The sequence below is a fragment of the Besnoitia besnoiti genome, chromosome VI (assembly GCF_002563875.1).
Source record: "Besnoitia besnoiti strain Bb-Ger1 chromosome VI, whole genome shotgun sequence".
NCBI lineage: Eukaryota > Apicomplexa > Conoidasida > Eucoccidiorida > Sarcocystidae > Besnoitia > Besnoitia besnoiti.
The window spans coordinates 472,753-487,321 of NC_042361.1; the positions used below are offsets into that span (position 1 = coordinate 472,753).

At 54.2% G+C, this 14,569-nt stretch overlaps 2 protein-coding genes across 2 annotated transcripts; one reads left to right on the forward strand and one right to left on the reverse strand.

The window, feature by feature from the left end:
- Window positions 1-3,665: 3,665 nt before the first annotated feature.
- Window positions 3,666-7,938, forward strand: BESB_065000 (rhomboid protease ROM4; the record flags this gene model as incomplete). The annotated part of the gene is made up of 9 exons (XM_029364895.1): window positions 3,666-3,762; window positions 3,876-4,429; window positions 4,678-4,943; window positions 5,161-5,575; window positions 5,756-5,906; window positions 6,295-6,353; window positions 6,588-6,804; window positions 7,278-7,450; window positions 7,732-7,938. The coding sequence occupies 9 exons, from the start codon at window positions 3,666-3,668 to the stop codon at window positions 7,936-7,938; spliced, it is 2,139 nt and encodes a 712-aa protein (XP_029218478.1).
- A 1,383-nt stretch (window positions 7,939-9,321) lies between these two features.
- Window positions 9,322-13,247, reverse strand: BESB_065010 (DNA polymerase epsilon subunit B protein; the record flags this gene model as incomplete). The annotated part of the gene is made up of 6 exons (XM_029364896.1): window positions 9,322-10,258; window positions 10,633-10,862; window positions 11,222-11,539; window positions 12,102-12,323; window positions 12,582-12,652; window positions 12,911-13,247. 6 exons carry the CDS (start codon window positions 13,245-13,247, stop codon window positions 9,322-9,324), a joined length of 2,115 nt encoding a protein of 704 aa, XP_029218479.1.
- Window positions 13,248-14,569: the final 1,322 nt, after the last annotated feature.

Below are 14,569 nucleotides of genomic sequence, written 5' to 3' on the forward strand. Positions count from 1 at the left end.
GGTGCCTTGTTCGTTCGGCTGCGCGCGTAGTCCAAGACAGCAGCGTGATCCTTTATAGGACTTCGAACCGTGGGACGAATGGAACATTCACGCAAACTCGGCATGATGCGGCATGCCCAACAACGGCTTGGCATTTCGCGGAGGCTTCTCCCTAACACCGTCCTCGGTTCCAGTGAGCGCCTCGTGGAACGAAGAGGTATCATGCGTACAACAATGCGTACGTGAACTGCGCTGTCTATTTTGCCGGCATCACCAGGCACGTCTTTTTCATGTGGAAGGCAATTTCAAGAATGCAATTTTTAAATGGTTCCCGACGTGAAACATCTCCTTCCAAGAGTATGCCGGAGCTCCGTAACACCCAGTAGAATCCAAAACTCCGAAAACAGTTTGTCGTTGTTTGATCGATAGAGCTGAGCAACAACGTCACAGTAGATCAATTCAAGCTCCGCTCATAATGGGCAGGACCACGAGTTGGAAGCCAGTTCTAAGGGCTGGCTCTGTCTGCAAAGCGTATGCTCCCTTCCCCGATAGGCGTAGCGTTTCAGCAGGTAGACAGCACGACAGTGTATCCTTGTGGTTCTCAGGAAAGGCGTTGTGTTCTTCATGCGAACAGACAGGCAGGCGACTCTACCGGTAGCCTGCCAGCCACGGCGGTGTCTCATTTCCCCTCGTGATGTGACACTCGGAGGAGCAAGATCCGAGGCACATGCGTCCAGCGGAGCCTCGGATCTTGCGTCTGCTTGGAACCAGAGAGGAGACCTGCATGTGTACATAGAGAAGCGGAAACGACGAATGGAGACCTGAACGTATTGAAGTAGGGCGCCGGCTCATCGCGCACGGCGCCCCCATGGGAACTGGAGATGCGTCGGCCCTCCTGTTTGGCTGCGTTCGATAGCTGTGGTGCTTTCGCCCAGGCAATCCGAGTGAATACACCTGTGGAGGTACGGGACCGTGCGCCTGAGCGCCGGTCCGCACGCTGGACCGAAAGGGCACCGCCACGTTCAGCTTCAGACTGGCATCTGTCTTCCATTTCTGTGAGACCGCCTGGCTTGTGTCTGCTCAGGTGCTGCAGGATTCATCTAGTGTGGCCGTTCACCGTCTTCTTTTTTGCTCCCAGCAGCGGCGTATCTCAGTCAGCCTTTGCTCTGCATACGGTTGAATACGTTGGAGATAAGTTAAATTCAGTGAACTGGCAGCGGAAAAGCACATAGTGGCAGCTTGAGATGCGATGCCGGGCGCTAGCTTTATTCAGTCGCCAACTGGGAACACCTGTGTGTCGATCTGGGAACTGCGCGCCAGTACGCCAGCTCGGGGAGACAGAGGTCGCTTGCTCACGTGCCCTGGAGCGCCAACACCAGCCGACACGGGCTCTTGTCCTTACGGCATTGGCTGATTTTTTCGTTGTTTCAAGTCCTAAGGCGCTCGCTGCTGAAAATTGCATGACGTAGTATGATGGAAACCACTGCGCTCCCGGCGATGTGTGCACGAAACGACGGCAGGGCGTGCATTACGCCAAAGACGTGTCGGCAGGGCGGGGGAGGTGGTCGATAGGTTGTATCGCGAAGAGCAGTGCAGCACAAGCAATCTAGACATACCAACTCATCAGTGCGGAGTCTTTCTTGAGAACGTGACAAAGAAACCAGCCATCACACACCTGCAAACGAATAAGGCCTAACAGGCATCTAGGTGGACTTCTCTAGAACCGTTGCACTGGGGAACGCTCTAGGCGGGGCGTGCCACAATCGATGTCGCCTCCCCGACAGGACGGGAGCTGGCTGGGTGTTTGGCAGGGAGTCACGCTTGGCCGCCGCACCCGCAGGCCAGGCAGCGTGCGACAGTTCAGACTTCTCACTGCTTCCTCGTGCGGAGCTCGCATTCACAGCAGCAACGTTTTCGACTCCGTTTGTAAGGTGTAACAATTGTCTGAAGCTTTCTCCGAATCTCGCGAGTTATTCAGGATTCTACGTCGACGCTGGCCGTACTGCTGGCCGCGATAGCACCGGCGCCCTCCTGCGAGCCGCAGATACCCGTCTCTACACGCCTGTGGGTGAAAATTCAGAGCCTCGTTCACCACTGAATTACTTTGGTTTGACGCATGCGTTTCGATGTCAGCTCGAGAAGCAAGGCAATCGACTTAATCGTATGTAAAGTCAGCTTTGGGAGCCAATAGCTAAGTTCGCAACATCGAACTCACGGATTCAGGCGGGGTAGAAGTTGCGTGACTCCCCGAACACGTCTTGCTCAGCTCAGTTTCGTCTCCTTCGACCTCCTTTATTACTAATTTAGAGGAGGTCAGCCAGCGCGATTGAGTGTGCAAACCCCCATTTTCTCGACGCATACTTTTCCCTTCTCATGCCGGATAAACAAGCTCATTCGTCGTCGTGATCGTTTCGCGTGTAAGAAGTCTCGCTCCCGGGGGTCCTGCATTGCGGTTTTTTCGCGTCCGCGTAGAGTCCTGCGAACGTTCTTTTGTACTTACACACGGCCTTCGTGCTTTGCGGCACAGATTAGATGCCGTGGCGCGCGTCACGCTCTTGCGTTAGAATGAAGAATGTGCAGTCAGCGGCGATCTGATTGGTATTGCACGCCTGGTGACTTATACTATGATTCGTATTAATGGGGGAGCACAGTTCCCTGGGTATCCAATCCAGCGTCATCTGTTACGGAGTTTGTTCTTACTCCTGCAGGGTCTGGTCGTCCAAGAGTTGAGCGAGAGTGACGTGCCTTCCCCCAGCGTGTATAGGACCGGCTGGAGCGACTGCGTATATTCCGTCCAGTTCTCGACTCCCAGTCGGAACAAGAAACCGTAGGTCTTGAATGGCAGGCTCCGTCACGTCTGCGGGGGCTCGGCGGCGCGTCGCTGGTGTAAGACATCACTTTCGTTGGTACAGGCAATTTCTGATTCCATGTGCGGACTCCACGACCTTCTGATTTCCGGTACTGTGCATGGGTCGCGGAGCGGAGAACCGCAGAGTGGGTGGGAGCGAGTCGAGCCGGGCGAGATCAGCTGCTCAACACGCAGGTCAACGGCCAGGGTCTAGTTCATGTCATGATGGGTTACTCTCAATCCACGTCGTCGTAGCAACCAATAGATGTCGGACTCATGGCAGTCACGGCGTCCGCGGCCGCCTGGGAGACTTGCGGCCGCAGAAGAATGTGCGCAAGTGACCAGAGGCCTGAACACCGGCGACATGACTAATGCGTCTTGCGATGTAGGCAGGCTGCGTGGTGAGGACATGGCAGTATGTCAAGGATTGACGCGCCCATCTTCTGAGTCGAGTTAGGAACATTCGGTCTGCTGCATACTCGGAGCGGCTTTGGCTTGCGGTCTGCTAGAGACTAGAGTGGGGCGTTTTGTCGAGTGTTGTGTATCCAGAACTGCATCAAGCGGTGCAGTGCGGGCGACAGCGGCAGGCGTCTTGTGCGGGAAGTGGACGCGTGTCTTTTGAGGCTCGGCACTACAGAGGTGTACACCTGGAACGCGCTTTCCTTGCAGATAATTGTGTCACGTGTGGTTCCATATTCCTGTACAAATGGATGGCACCAGCCCACCAGGCCATCAGGGCGGCGTCCAGACGCGAATTCTTAGTCGAACCATTTCCAGTCGCTTGTCAGGCGTACGCGTCTGCAGGTGCGACCGCACTAGGCATGAACCTTTAGTCGGAATGGCGCTGCCTAGCTCGTCACCGGCCAGCTCGGCAGCCGACGGCGCCCATGCCGAGTCTCTGTACCGTGAACTAGGCCAAAGCAAAACCCTCATGCGTGAGTGCAGTGCTTGGCGAATCCAAACAACTTCAGGGTTTCTTAGCGGCGGCTCAGACACGAGTACAGTTTTGTTTTTTGCGTTACCTGCTGCGAACGTGTGGGGGGTGCAGTGCACGCTGCAGTGTCGAAATTCTTTATTCAAGAGAGCATCGCACTTGCGGGGCCTGGCTACCCTGGCAACTTGCTGAAGTGGAATTCGTCGCGGGGTTCAGGGGACTGGCCAGAAACCGCGCGAGTGTACGGCCTCTTTCCGGATATCCGTGCAGGAGACGCTCTGGAGACGACTACGGCGAGTCGCCCAAGCATCAAGCGACCGGAGAGGCCGAGCATCCGCCCAGTTGAGGCCCAGCGGCCTCCGCCTGCGCATGCGGGCAACCGCAGCGGCAGTGGCGACAAGAACGGTAGCGGGGCGGGAACCCCTCTGCATCCAGAGGGTTCTCGCCCTGTGCCCATAACCCCGGGATCTTGCAATCCACTTTTAGGCAGTGCTACGCCCGTCGTGACAGAGACGAGTACGCTGCAAACCCCGGGCACAGAAGTTCCCCAAGCGTCTGCCACCGCTGCGCTGATGGCTGACGCTGAGTCACCCACCCCACCTGGGCAGGCTGAGGGGGGCGCCGTGACCCAAGAAGCAAACGGCGCGTCGGCAGACGGACTGAACCAGGTAACGACGACGTGAACATTCCATCTGCATTTTGCTTTTTCCGTCCCGTAGACACTGCTTGCCAACAAGAGGGTGCGTCTTTCTGGCTGCTTTCACCCACCCGGTAGAGTTTGGAGGCGGCTGTTGCCTCGACATCCTTTCACCCACACTCGATTGGGCGCCTGTGAGCACATCAAAGTTGCCGCCGTGGCAGCCGCGTCCCGACAGTGCCCCCTTTCCCCAGGCAGTCGACCCATGGATTCTTCCAGCACATCTACGAGAGAAGCGCCTTATACTTTGGACCGCAGGAAATTGGTGATGACGACCCTTTGATCCACAACCTACCAGATGGTGTGGTTGGCCGTCGTGCGCCGGCGAACCCTCTCAACTCGCCGATGCTCGCATGGATCCGAGGAGGCAAGAAGAAGGCGAGGCCGAAAGTCCGAGATCCGAAGCTGAAAAACAACCCTCTTCGAGGTCGCGTTGTTGTCTGCATCAGCACTACAGCACTTCTCTTCTGGATATTCATGTGGGAGTAAGTCGACACCTCTGTGTGCTGTTCGTCTCCCCCTGCGCGGAGGAGACTTTGCTTGGGAATGCTGCGGCTGCAAGCGAAGGCATGTTGTCTATCGTCATGGACCAATCAAGGGATCGCAGTCTGCACAGGACCGTGTTGTTGATGCCTTCACCCTCTCGCGCTGTCTCTGGTATTTTCTCGTGTGGTGCTGCTTGTTTCCCTTGACACTTCGCAGAATGCTGTACAACTACACCAGCTATAACGGGCGATGTGTGAGCCCAGTTCTCTACCCGGATTTCAAGCTGGCAAACGAGAAGCAGCGACAGCCATATGTCATCCGCTACGGATACGGAGGCTGCGAACACAACCTAGGTTCGCTGATGTATCCCCGCGCTGCGGTTGGAACACGCGCAGGTGACAAAGGGTGGCCGAAAGACCTGGTTCCGAACGGGAGTGCAGGAGCGTCGTCAGCCTCGTGGGATTCCCCGAACTCCCGTATCCTGCGTCACTTGGGTGGCTTGGAGACGAACTATATCCGCGAGTACGATGAGGTGTTCAGGCTGTTCACGGCAATGTACATGCACGGCGGATGGCTCCATATTTTCATCAATCTCTCATGCCAAATCCAGATTCTCTGGATTATCGAGCCGGTAAGTGCAACGGCGCGGCGTTACGCCGTGTGGAAGGGTGAAACTCGCCAACCGGTTGTGTCTTCTTGCCTTCGTTGCATTTCTTGAGAAAATACATTCGCGCTGAGGTGGCAGTGCGAATGAGCCGTTCCGTTCCGTTCCGTGAACCGCAAATTTATCTTCTTGTGATGTTTCCTGCAGGATTGGGGATTTTGGAGAACAGCGCTGCTCTTCTTCATAGGAGGCGTATCAGGGAACCTGTTATCAGCTGTTGCGGATCCGTGCAGCATCACAGTTGGATCCTCTGGTTCCATGTACGCGTTGCTCGGCGCGCTTATCCCGTACTGTGTCGGTGAGTTTTTTTATTTGGAGTAGGTTTTCGCCTGCCCGTTTTTACTCGTCAGATACACGCACTGGGTACCACATTCGAGGTCTCGCTTTTGTTTTCTTTCTAGGAGGAAGAAGATCGTCAGTAGCCATACTTTCGAAGCAAGCAAGCAAGTGAATTAGTGCAGCACTGGCGTGTCGCATCTCTTGCGTCGGGCATACCTTGGACATGCAGTGGCTGTATCTCTCAGAAGATTTCTAGCCACTGGCCGCCTTTTTTGTCACTCTTGCACAGTCCCCCCCACTCCTCCCTCGCATCGCCTGCTACTGGACACTGACGGTACGCTCCAAGAATGTACTGTGTCATGGAGAGCCGCGCTTGCGCTGTATGGATTCCGCGTGCGTTGTTGCAGAGTACTGGAAGTCTATCCCAAGACCAGGCTGTATTCTCCTTTTCATGATAGCTGTTGTGGTAAGGCGCTCAACAGAGCGAAAGCATATAGGGAGTGCTGTATAGGCAGATGTCTCAGGATACCGATTAGGCTACGCGGGGGCTCCCGAGATGCACTTCTTTGGTGGAACCACTGCCCAAGCATCGTTCTGTTTGAACTTCAGTGCGGTAGGTTGATCAGAGTTTCTTGTGGTAGCCCAGATAAGAGTTCAGGCGTGACTCGTTGCGTTTGGAGCGTGTGTGTCCTTGTGGCAGATTGTCGGCATCTTGACGGGCATGACTGGTTTCACGGACAACTACGCTCACATGGGTGGCGCTGTCGGTGGAATTTTGTGGGGTTTTGCCTCTATTACGACTGTCTCTGCTTGTGACAAATGCACTCTCGGAGAGCGCATGGCGACAACGCCCCCCTTCAGTTGGTGTGTGCCCAAAAAGACGCAAGAGAGACTTCTGGAGAGAGCAAAGGCGAGAAGTAAGGCACAGGGCCGCAGGCACTAGGTCACAAATTGTTGCGGCTGAAGTCCACGACTGACAGGACACAGATATAAGTCGGTTCGTTTTTTTGTGACGCTGGGCGGGCTTTGGAAGCAGGCGTATAAAATGCAGACATGGCATGCTTTCGAGCTTTTGCCGTTGACGCAGATGTTACGGGCACAACAAAGAGACTATTCAGTGTGCGTCGTGTACTTGCGTCGTCGGTTGAGCGTAAAGAAATGGTCGCGGTTGGCGTCTGACAGAGACTTCGCAGGATTCCGCTGGCACCGATGAGGGCGGGACCAGTCCGCGAAAGCGCCAGGGCATGAAAACACTCCTTCGCGGCACGGGAGGCAACGAGTGCGTCGTTCCATTTTTCAGAGGCATACCGCATATGCTTCATGTGAGCTCAAGAGGCGCAGTGGATCGGCAGTGTTATGATTCTGTGCCGCGAGTTTTTTTTGTTAACAGAGAAGGAAGCCATCCGGAGACGAAAGCTTCAGGCGATGCAAAAGAAAAGGGCAGGAGGTGCCCGCGGGAAGGCGATGTACGCTGTGAAAATGCGTCTGCAGGAAGAAGGCAGGCCTCCTTGCAAAATGAGCTTCCGAGAATGGGTCATTCGAGGCTTGTGCGCGGCTGGCCTTGTAAGTCATTGCTGTCAGCAGTTTCCCGGTTACATGGGCTCCAGAGCATCATTACTTGCCAACTGCTTGTAGGAACGTGAACAAAACCGCCGTCTGTCTTATGGGATGTACAAAATGTCCATGCGCTCGAGGGCGGGGCGCAATGGAACGGCATGCCGCTTTTTTTAGACGTCAAAGTTCACAAAGAACGGGTGTCCGGTCTGCTGCCATTTCATCACTGTGTGATTCTAGTACCCACATCGGGTTTGCTGTGCGTTCTGTGCATGGACTGTCGTGTTCAGATCGCCTTCTGGGTCATTTTGTTTGTTTACTTGCTGGACCCGACATTATACAAGACGTACGCTCCTCCAGGCCAGCTGAAGTTCAGTGGCTGGCTCTATTGTAAGTGCGGTACCATCGTCTATCAGGCGCCGCAGACGTTCGGCAATTTTGGCCGCTATTGGTGTTTTGGAAATGAGAAGGATGCGAAGTTCTATCTCGAGGCATAGGTCTGAGTCAACAATCACGCGCCCTGAATGTTTTTGTCGTAACCAACCTCAGTCGCGCACGGGGGGTCTCCAGCTCGAAAGGTCTTTGGTTTGGAGAGTTTAGGATTTTTGATAAGACGCCGCTAGGAGTAGCAATCAAAGGTGATAGTCTGTGCTGAGAGCTTTTTACGTAGAGAGCTCCGCTTCTCTGCTCAATCTATTTTTGTCATGCCGGTTTGTCTGTCACGCCTTGATATATGATACGCGTGTACCTTGTTTTCGTTTATACCGGACAACGTTTGGCGAGGGAAGTAACAACGCTCTTCTGAATGCCCAGAGTACAGCAGGAATTTAATAGCAATCGCGGTCGCGGTGAGTGTGGTGCCTTTGGTGATCGTATGTGTGAATTGTTCACTGATAGTGGTGTGCCAGCCATCGCGAAAGTATGTCTGCGGCAGTCGCCAGTTCATCTGTGGTAAGAATCACTGACCGCCTTGTAGGTGCACTTGAATATGTATTTGTCGGGGTATACATACAAATTAGGAAGCGTCTCGTCACGTCTTTCCTGGGCAACTAAACAATCCTTTTCTTTAACGCCAGTTGATTCCATATTATACAGTGTTGCAAACGCCTGACATCAAACGCATTGGGCACTCGACGGTTGTCCGAGGGAACCCGTTATACAAAGTAAAACAAGCTATGTAAGGTCTAAGCCATAGCCCACTTCGTAGGATAATCTTTTATTTCCGTACGCGAGGGAGGTTTCCCTCGCTGTTCTTTACGACCGGCCGTTCCATTGCTCTCCTCGCAATGCAATCGAGACATCGCGCACAGCCACAGAAACCTAAGCAGGCAGTTCACAGGAGCCACTCAGATGTTTCAGCAGGCATTGCAGCGCGACATTGGAAGGCAGATCAGAGTCATGCGACGTCCTAGCGGGACACTGTGGTCACCGGAAACACTGGCCGAATCTTTTTCTACAGTTTTTCATGGCGGGAGTCCCGGATGCGTGCTAGGGCTACGATCCGCCAGGTTGTGTGCGGCATTAGTCGAAGCAGGGACACTGAATATGGACGCGCGACCACGTTCACATCTCTGCCCGAGCGAGTCGTCCGGCAATGACCACAGAACTTCGCTTAATACTGTTTTGCGCAGACTGCGACAAGCAATCACGCCACCACAGGTGGCTGAACAAGAATGCACGCAGTTGGCGTAGAAACAGCCAGCCTTCGATAGGGATTGAACAGGAATTGCGGTAGTGCTTTTCAAGCGATGTAACCCTGTCACGACGTCGGCGCGAACCGCTGAAAAACGAAATGTGTCCCCAAATTCTCCTGCGGCGGTACCCCCTGGAAGGGAACTCTCTCACCGGCCGCTGACGCGTTCGCATGCACCATGATTCGTTCAGGCGAGTCCATAAGATGAATGACGGACGGTGACACGCTTCTCTAAACAGAGCAACTGAGGTTCCGCACGGCCTTCGACTTTACGCTCCCCTGCGAGTGCGTCGTACGCATTATCTTGGATTTCCGCGCCCCTGCTTTCATCTGTGTGCTCCTCCTCCGTCGGAGGTTGTACGTATATGCTAGTCCACTCGACACGCCCTGAATTCTCCCTAACCAGTCTCGGACTGAACGGGAGGACAAACAAGCGGCCTTCCGCCATGCACGCGTAGGTCCCGTTGCTGGAGGAGCCCGCGTCGCCTGAGGCGTTTGCATCTGATGGAAAGATAACGATGTGAGGAATGGTGTCCTCCCCATTTTCTCCCGCATCGAACATGCGAGGCGGAAACCGCTTCGGGTCCATGGGAAGCGTGAACGATGCTCCACTGGGAAACAATGTACGTTGCCTCAAGAGAGATGCGCAGCACGTGGTAATAAGATCCTGACGGGAACTGATGCAGCGTGGGTACGCAAGCTGGCCTCCGACCTCCATCAGCGGATCTACCGACGTGATCAGAAGGCGCAGCTCATTGACGTACAGGAAGCACGGATTCGGCAAAAAAGAAATCTGCTGCCGAGCTGCAGCAGAAAGGCCAGTGAACGGGTCCGAAGAAATAAGGTCTGGTGCGTATGGCGGCTGGGGGAGAGGATGAGGATGAACAACGTCCGCGGGGCTCGGAACGACAAAGACCCGGGTTCGCGTTCCAGCCAGCCGCGAGGCAACTTGCCTGAAGAAAGATGTGTAAATCCAGTCAACGTCAGGAAGGGTAGCGAGGGCCGCCGGCGCGGATACACTCATACTAACCAACGCAGAAGAGGGGACGATGGGGCCAAAAAGAATCAGCGCGTGAGGCGCCTCTTCACGAACCCGGTCTAGGAGTAGATCGAGCTCCAGATTCCTGAACAGCGCGGAAGAGCGAAAAGAGTAAACAGATTCAAAAGACGTTCGTTATGCTACAAGAAAAAAGCTGTACCAAAAGAGAATGCGGGTCTGGTCACGAAAGAGGGTGTAGTTTCACCGCCCCTGCGCGTGGACAAACACGCAACGAAAGGCACGTGGATTCAGCCTACACACGAGCACTCAGACGTGCCGCTGACACTGCGCTACGTCCTGCCACCATCACATGCGCCACCGTCGTTTCTGAAAGCGATCCAGCACGCCGATCGTTTGACAGATCAACGCGACTGCATGAATTTTCTGTTAGGCAGCGCAAACATTTTTACTGCCGCAACCTTTGGCCCCCGTATCGTTTCTTTCCCCTCTGACACCTACCGTGACACCGTATCTGCCTTCATAGACACAAGCGCCTGGGCACAGGCGAGCATAATGTGTACGGGTTGTCTACGGTAGCAACTGGCGACGGTGCGAGCCTCTCCATCTCCTCTGTTGGAGTCACGCCCCGCGGGAGCCGCGGGCACGGTCAGCACCTGGCGATATGTCGGTGCTGGCAGTGCTGGGCCGCCGTGGAGAGAGGAGACCGACAACTTGGCGCCAAACTCAGTCTGGTGGAGGCAGACAGCACAGCTGCAGGCCAGCACTGCAGGTGGACCGGAAAATCGAAACGTGTCGAAAAACGTTCCTTGCAGCAATTCCCCTCTCCATCGAAACGACAAGCATCCTGTAACGGCCTTACTTTCAGCTAGAAGTGGCCGTTTATTGAAACATATGCACGCCTTCTTGAGAAATCATGTGTCTTATTCTGTGCTCACGGAAAACTTATTGGCACCACCAGCCTCTTAGCCCTTCCGACGATGCAGTTACTGACACCGATGAAGGCGAGCGGAAAAGCGCACGGCTCCTGCCAACCAATTTCTCCTCAATTGCCGCCTTGTGCCAGCGAAACATGTGAAATGCATCTCACCTGGCTAAGGACTCCACACGCGGCGACCAGCATGCCTGGGTAAGCGCACAGCTCCTCCGTCCTCCCCTCCTGCCCGCCTCGTTTTTGCTTCTCTCCTCCAACTGAGACACACGGGCTCGCCTCTTCGTCTCCACTCGTTGCAGGATCACTGCATCTTCGCTGACCGTCTCCCTTCAACTGCCGGTGTTGGCGCGCCAGCGTTTCCTCCGTATAAAGAAGCTGGATGGGCTCCTTATTGCGAGTGACATCGTCGAGCACCATAGAAACGAATGAAAACGGTCGACCCTCGCCACCCGCGAGCTCGCCGATCTGGACGATCTGTAGCACAGAGACAGTGCAGTGCAGCCGCTCGATTCGTGACCGACTTCGGCGTCGAGGGAATGGGGAGCAGAGAAAAGTTGGCGACACGGTTCTGAAAAGAGACAGTCCTCATAGTACATAAAAAGTGGATCACATAGTAGACCTCCAGTTGACGAGACGGAGCAGAGAGAATGCGCCCCCGACAACGATGCTGGATATGGTGTTTGTTGGAAACCGAAGGTCTGAGCGAGTCAGCTGTTGAGGGGGGTTCTAACAAGCTGACTCGCCAGAGCTGTTGCAGTAAGTGGTGATACATGATTGCAGATAGCGTGACAGGTCGCCCTCCCTTCGTATCCGATCCGAAGGTACAACACTGACACCCAAACAGATGAAACGGAACAAGCTTCGCGGCTTGAGAAGAGGCAAAACAGCAGACATCACATACGACACAGGAAGGCGAACAAAGAAGACTCGAATCCCCGAGTTACGCAAGACCACATATACGGCTGCGATGAGATAAGTTCCACAGTATGGCACGCGATGATGGCCGTCGCCGACAGCAGAGATCCACAGAACGTACCTGCTGCCCCTTGATGGGGGATGACATCGGCGCGTCACTCTGAAGTCCTTGGGCTGTAGGAGTGACATTTGCTATCATGCGCCGTTTGAGGATCTGGAGCCTCCGCCGCTGCCACGCCGAATGGTCATCTGCAGCAGCATCCATCCACTCTGCCCCCTGTGTTTGGGTGAAAGAAGTGCCAGGGCCGCCATCGCCGAAATCGAAAGTGGAGGATATCTGGACCTACGGAGCAGAACAAGGCATGCGAAATCAGAAACGCATGGGACGTTTACCGTACAAATAAATTCGTTTGTGCCGACAAAGCTCCATCAGAGCTCCTGCTGTGCCACACAGGAAGTACGAAAACTCGTCTTCTGCGTCTAGCGCACATAACACAGTACACTAGACGTGAACCCCTGTTCCTGAAGTGTATCCCAGAAAAATAACTCGTGCGACGTAAAGCTACGGCAAGTTCGCTTGTCGTCGCTAGGAGACGCTTACCACAGCTTTATTGTCGCATCGATAGCCCGGTTTCTTATCCACTTCCTCGTTGAACAAGACCGTCTCTTCTTCTGCGGGTACAGACAAGCAATACACAGACAAGCAATACGGAACACGATTCGCTGCGTAGGAGAAAGCCGGATCGGAGGCTACATACGAGGCACAAAGAGAGTGACGGTAAGACTGGGGTATCCGTGTGGATCCTCAGCAACTGGCTAATCGCGAATGGACCTGAGATTGGAGTTGCACCGCTCATGAGCTGTGAGCAATACAATGGTCTCCCAGATATTGTATGGCAGACGCTTATCTTCCGCAAGCGCGTCGATTACCTTTGTACTCGCCGCGCGTCCGCTGCCACGGCTGCGTAGCCTTGGCGATACTCCTTAGATTCGTCTTGCCTGCAACCGCAGATTGCGGTGGAGTTGTCGGAGAGTCGAGGTCCGACGACTTCAGGATCTCTTCCACCTTCTGAGCGAAAACAACCGTTGCCGCGGAGTCTTCGTCTTTCAGCTGTGAACCCCCGCACGCCGCCAGCAGCTCTGTCCAGGAATCTGTGTTGTACCCAAGGGATAGGGGGGAGGAGGCCGCCGGTGCCGCCAGCAGAGAGCGCAGTAGCACGGGAAGTGCTTTTGTATCGACGCCTTCGCGCCTGGAGGCAGCCTCCATGGCGAGAAAGTAGTAAGAAAAGGTTTGTGGAAACAACGTAGCTCGGAGACAGGACTCCAATGGACAAATCCGAAGTGTGCGCAAAGACAGTTGGCCGAGAACAAAAAGTGCTGTACACTGGAGAGTTAAAGCCGAGTCGGGCTCCGAAATGTCCCTCGAATTTTATTTTCTTTCACTGCGTGGTATGCATAGTCAGGTTGTGGTGAGGGCAGAAAACGCCTCGTCATTAGCAGTCGTGACCACCCCCCTTCGCAGAATTCCAGAGGGCATGCGGTTTTTCTTCAGGTGGCATGGACGGCATTGTCTTCATGGAACATGCCTAACGCATGATTGGAAGGAATCGCCATCGGGCAGACTCAACGCAACTACGGAAAAAACAACGCTAAAACGTGTTGTTAACTCCTATGCACGTTCACGACAATGTGCGGTGTTTCTTCTTAAAGGCACATCTGTGGTCTGATTTCACCTTGTAGCCTCATGCTCCACGCCTCGCCTCAGGCCTAGTATCGATTTGAATTTCAGCTGGCGCGGATGAAATAGGGGGTTGTCGAGACCCAAAAACAACGTGAGCTACCTCCTCTTATTTCAAGTGCCCGCGCAAACAATAATGAGCGACAACGTCAAGCACTGTCAAATCTCGAGATTATGGTACTTGCATGCCACCCAGCCGGGCACATTTTTTGGTTCAGTGATTTTCTCATGGTATTTGAAAGCGTTGCTAGTACTTTACACTTATGTGGGTGTGTCAGTGCCAAACAGCATCCTCCGTTGCATCCAGGAATCCGCGACTTCTGGAAATACATGAAAACAGGATGGCGGGAAGCAGCAGAAATACACTGACGGGTGTTCAAATTGCTCGTGGCTCGCGGTCACCAACTGCACGACGCAGTTTCTTCGCAAGCTCTACGCATCATTTTCTTACGTGCGAGCACATTCCAGTTCAAGGGTAGTTTGAAAACCCTACGTGTTCCATGGATAGGACGGTATCATAATCGCATCTGTAGCTTATGTGTGGCTATCCGGCGTAAGCGCCTCTACACTGCCAGCCGAACTGGAAGGCCAAGGATAACCGACAGAACACGCAGTGGTGAAGCATGAGGGTACTGCTGCGTGGATCGTATTATAGAATGTGGTGGTACCTGGATAGTTAAAGTCAGAAGCGAATGGTACAAGGTGGTGGTTTTTAGCTCTCGTCTTTAGCTTTGATCTCCCTCACCATGGGCAGGGGATCCATGCACACCAAGACTGCAGGCCCCTTGGAACGAAGTAGTTGAAATGACGCCATGCAGCAGCTCAGTATGTCTCTCACCCCAGACTTCGAG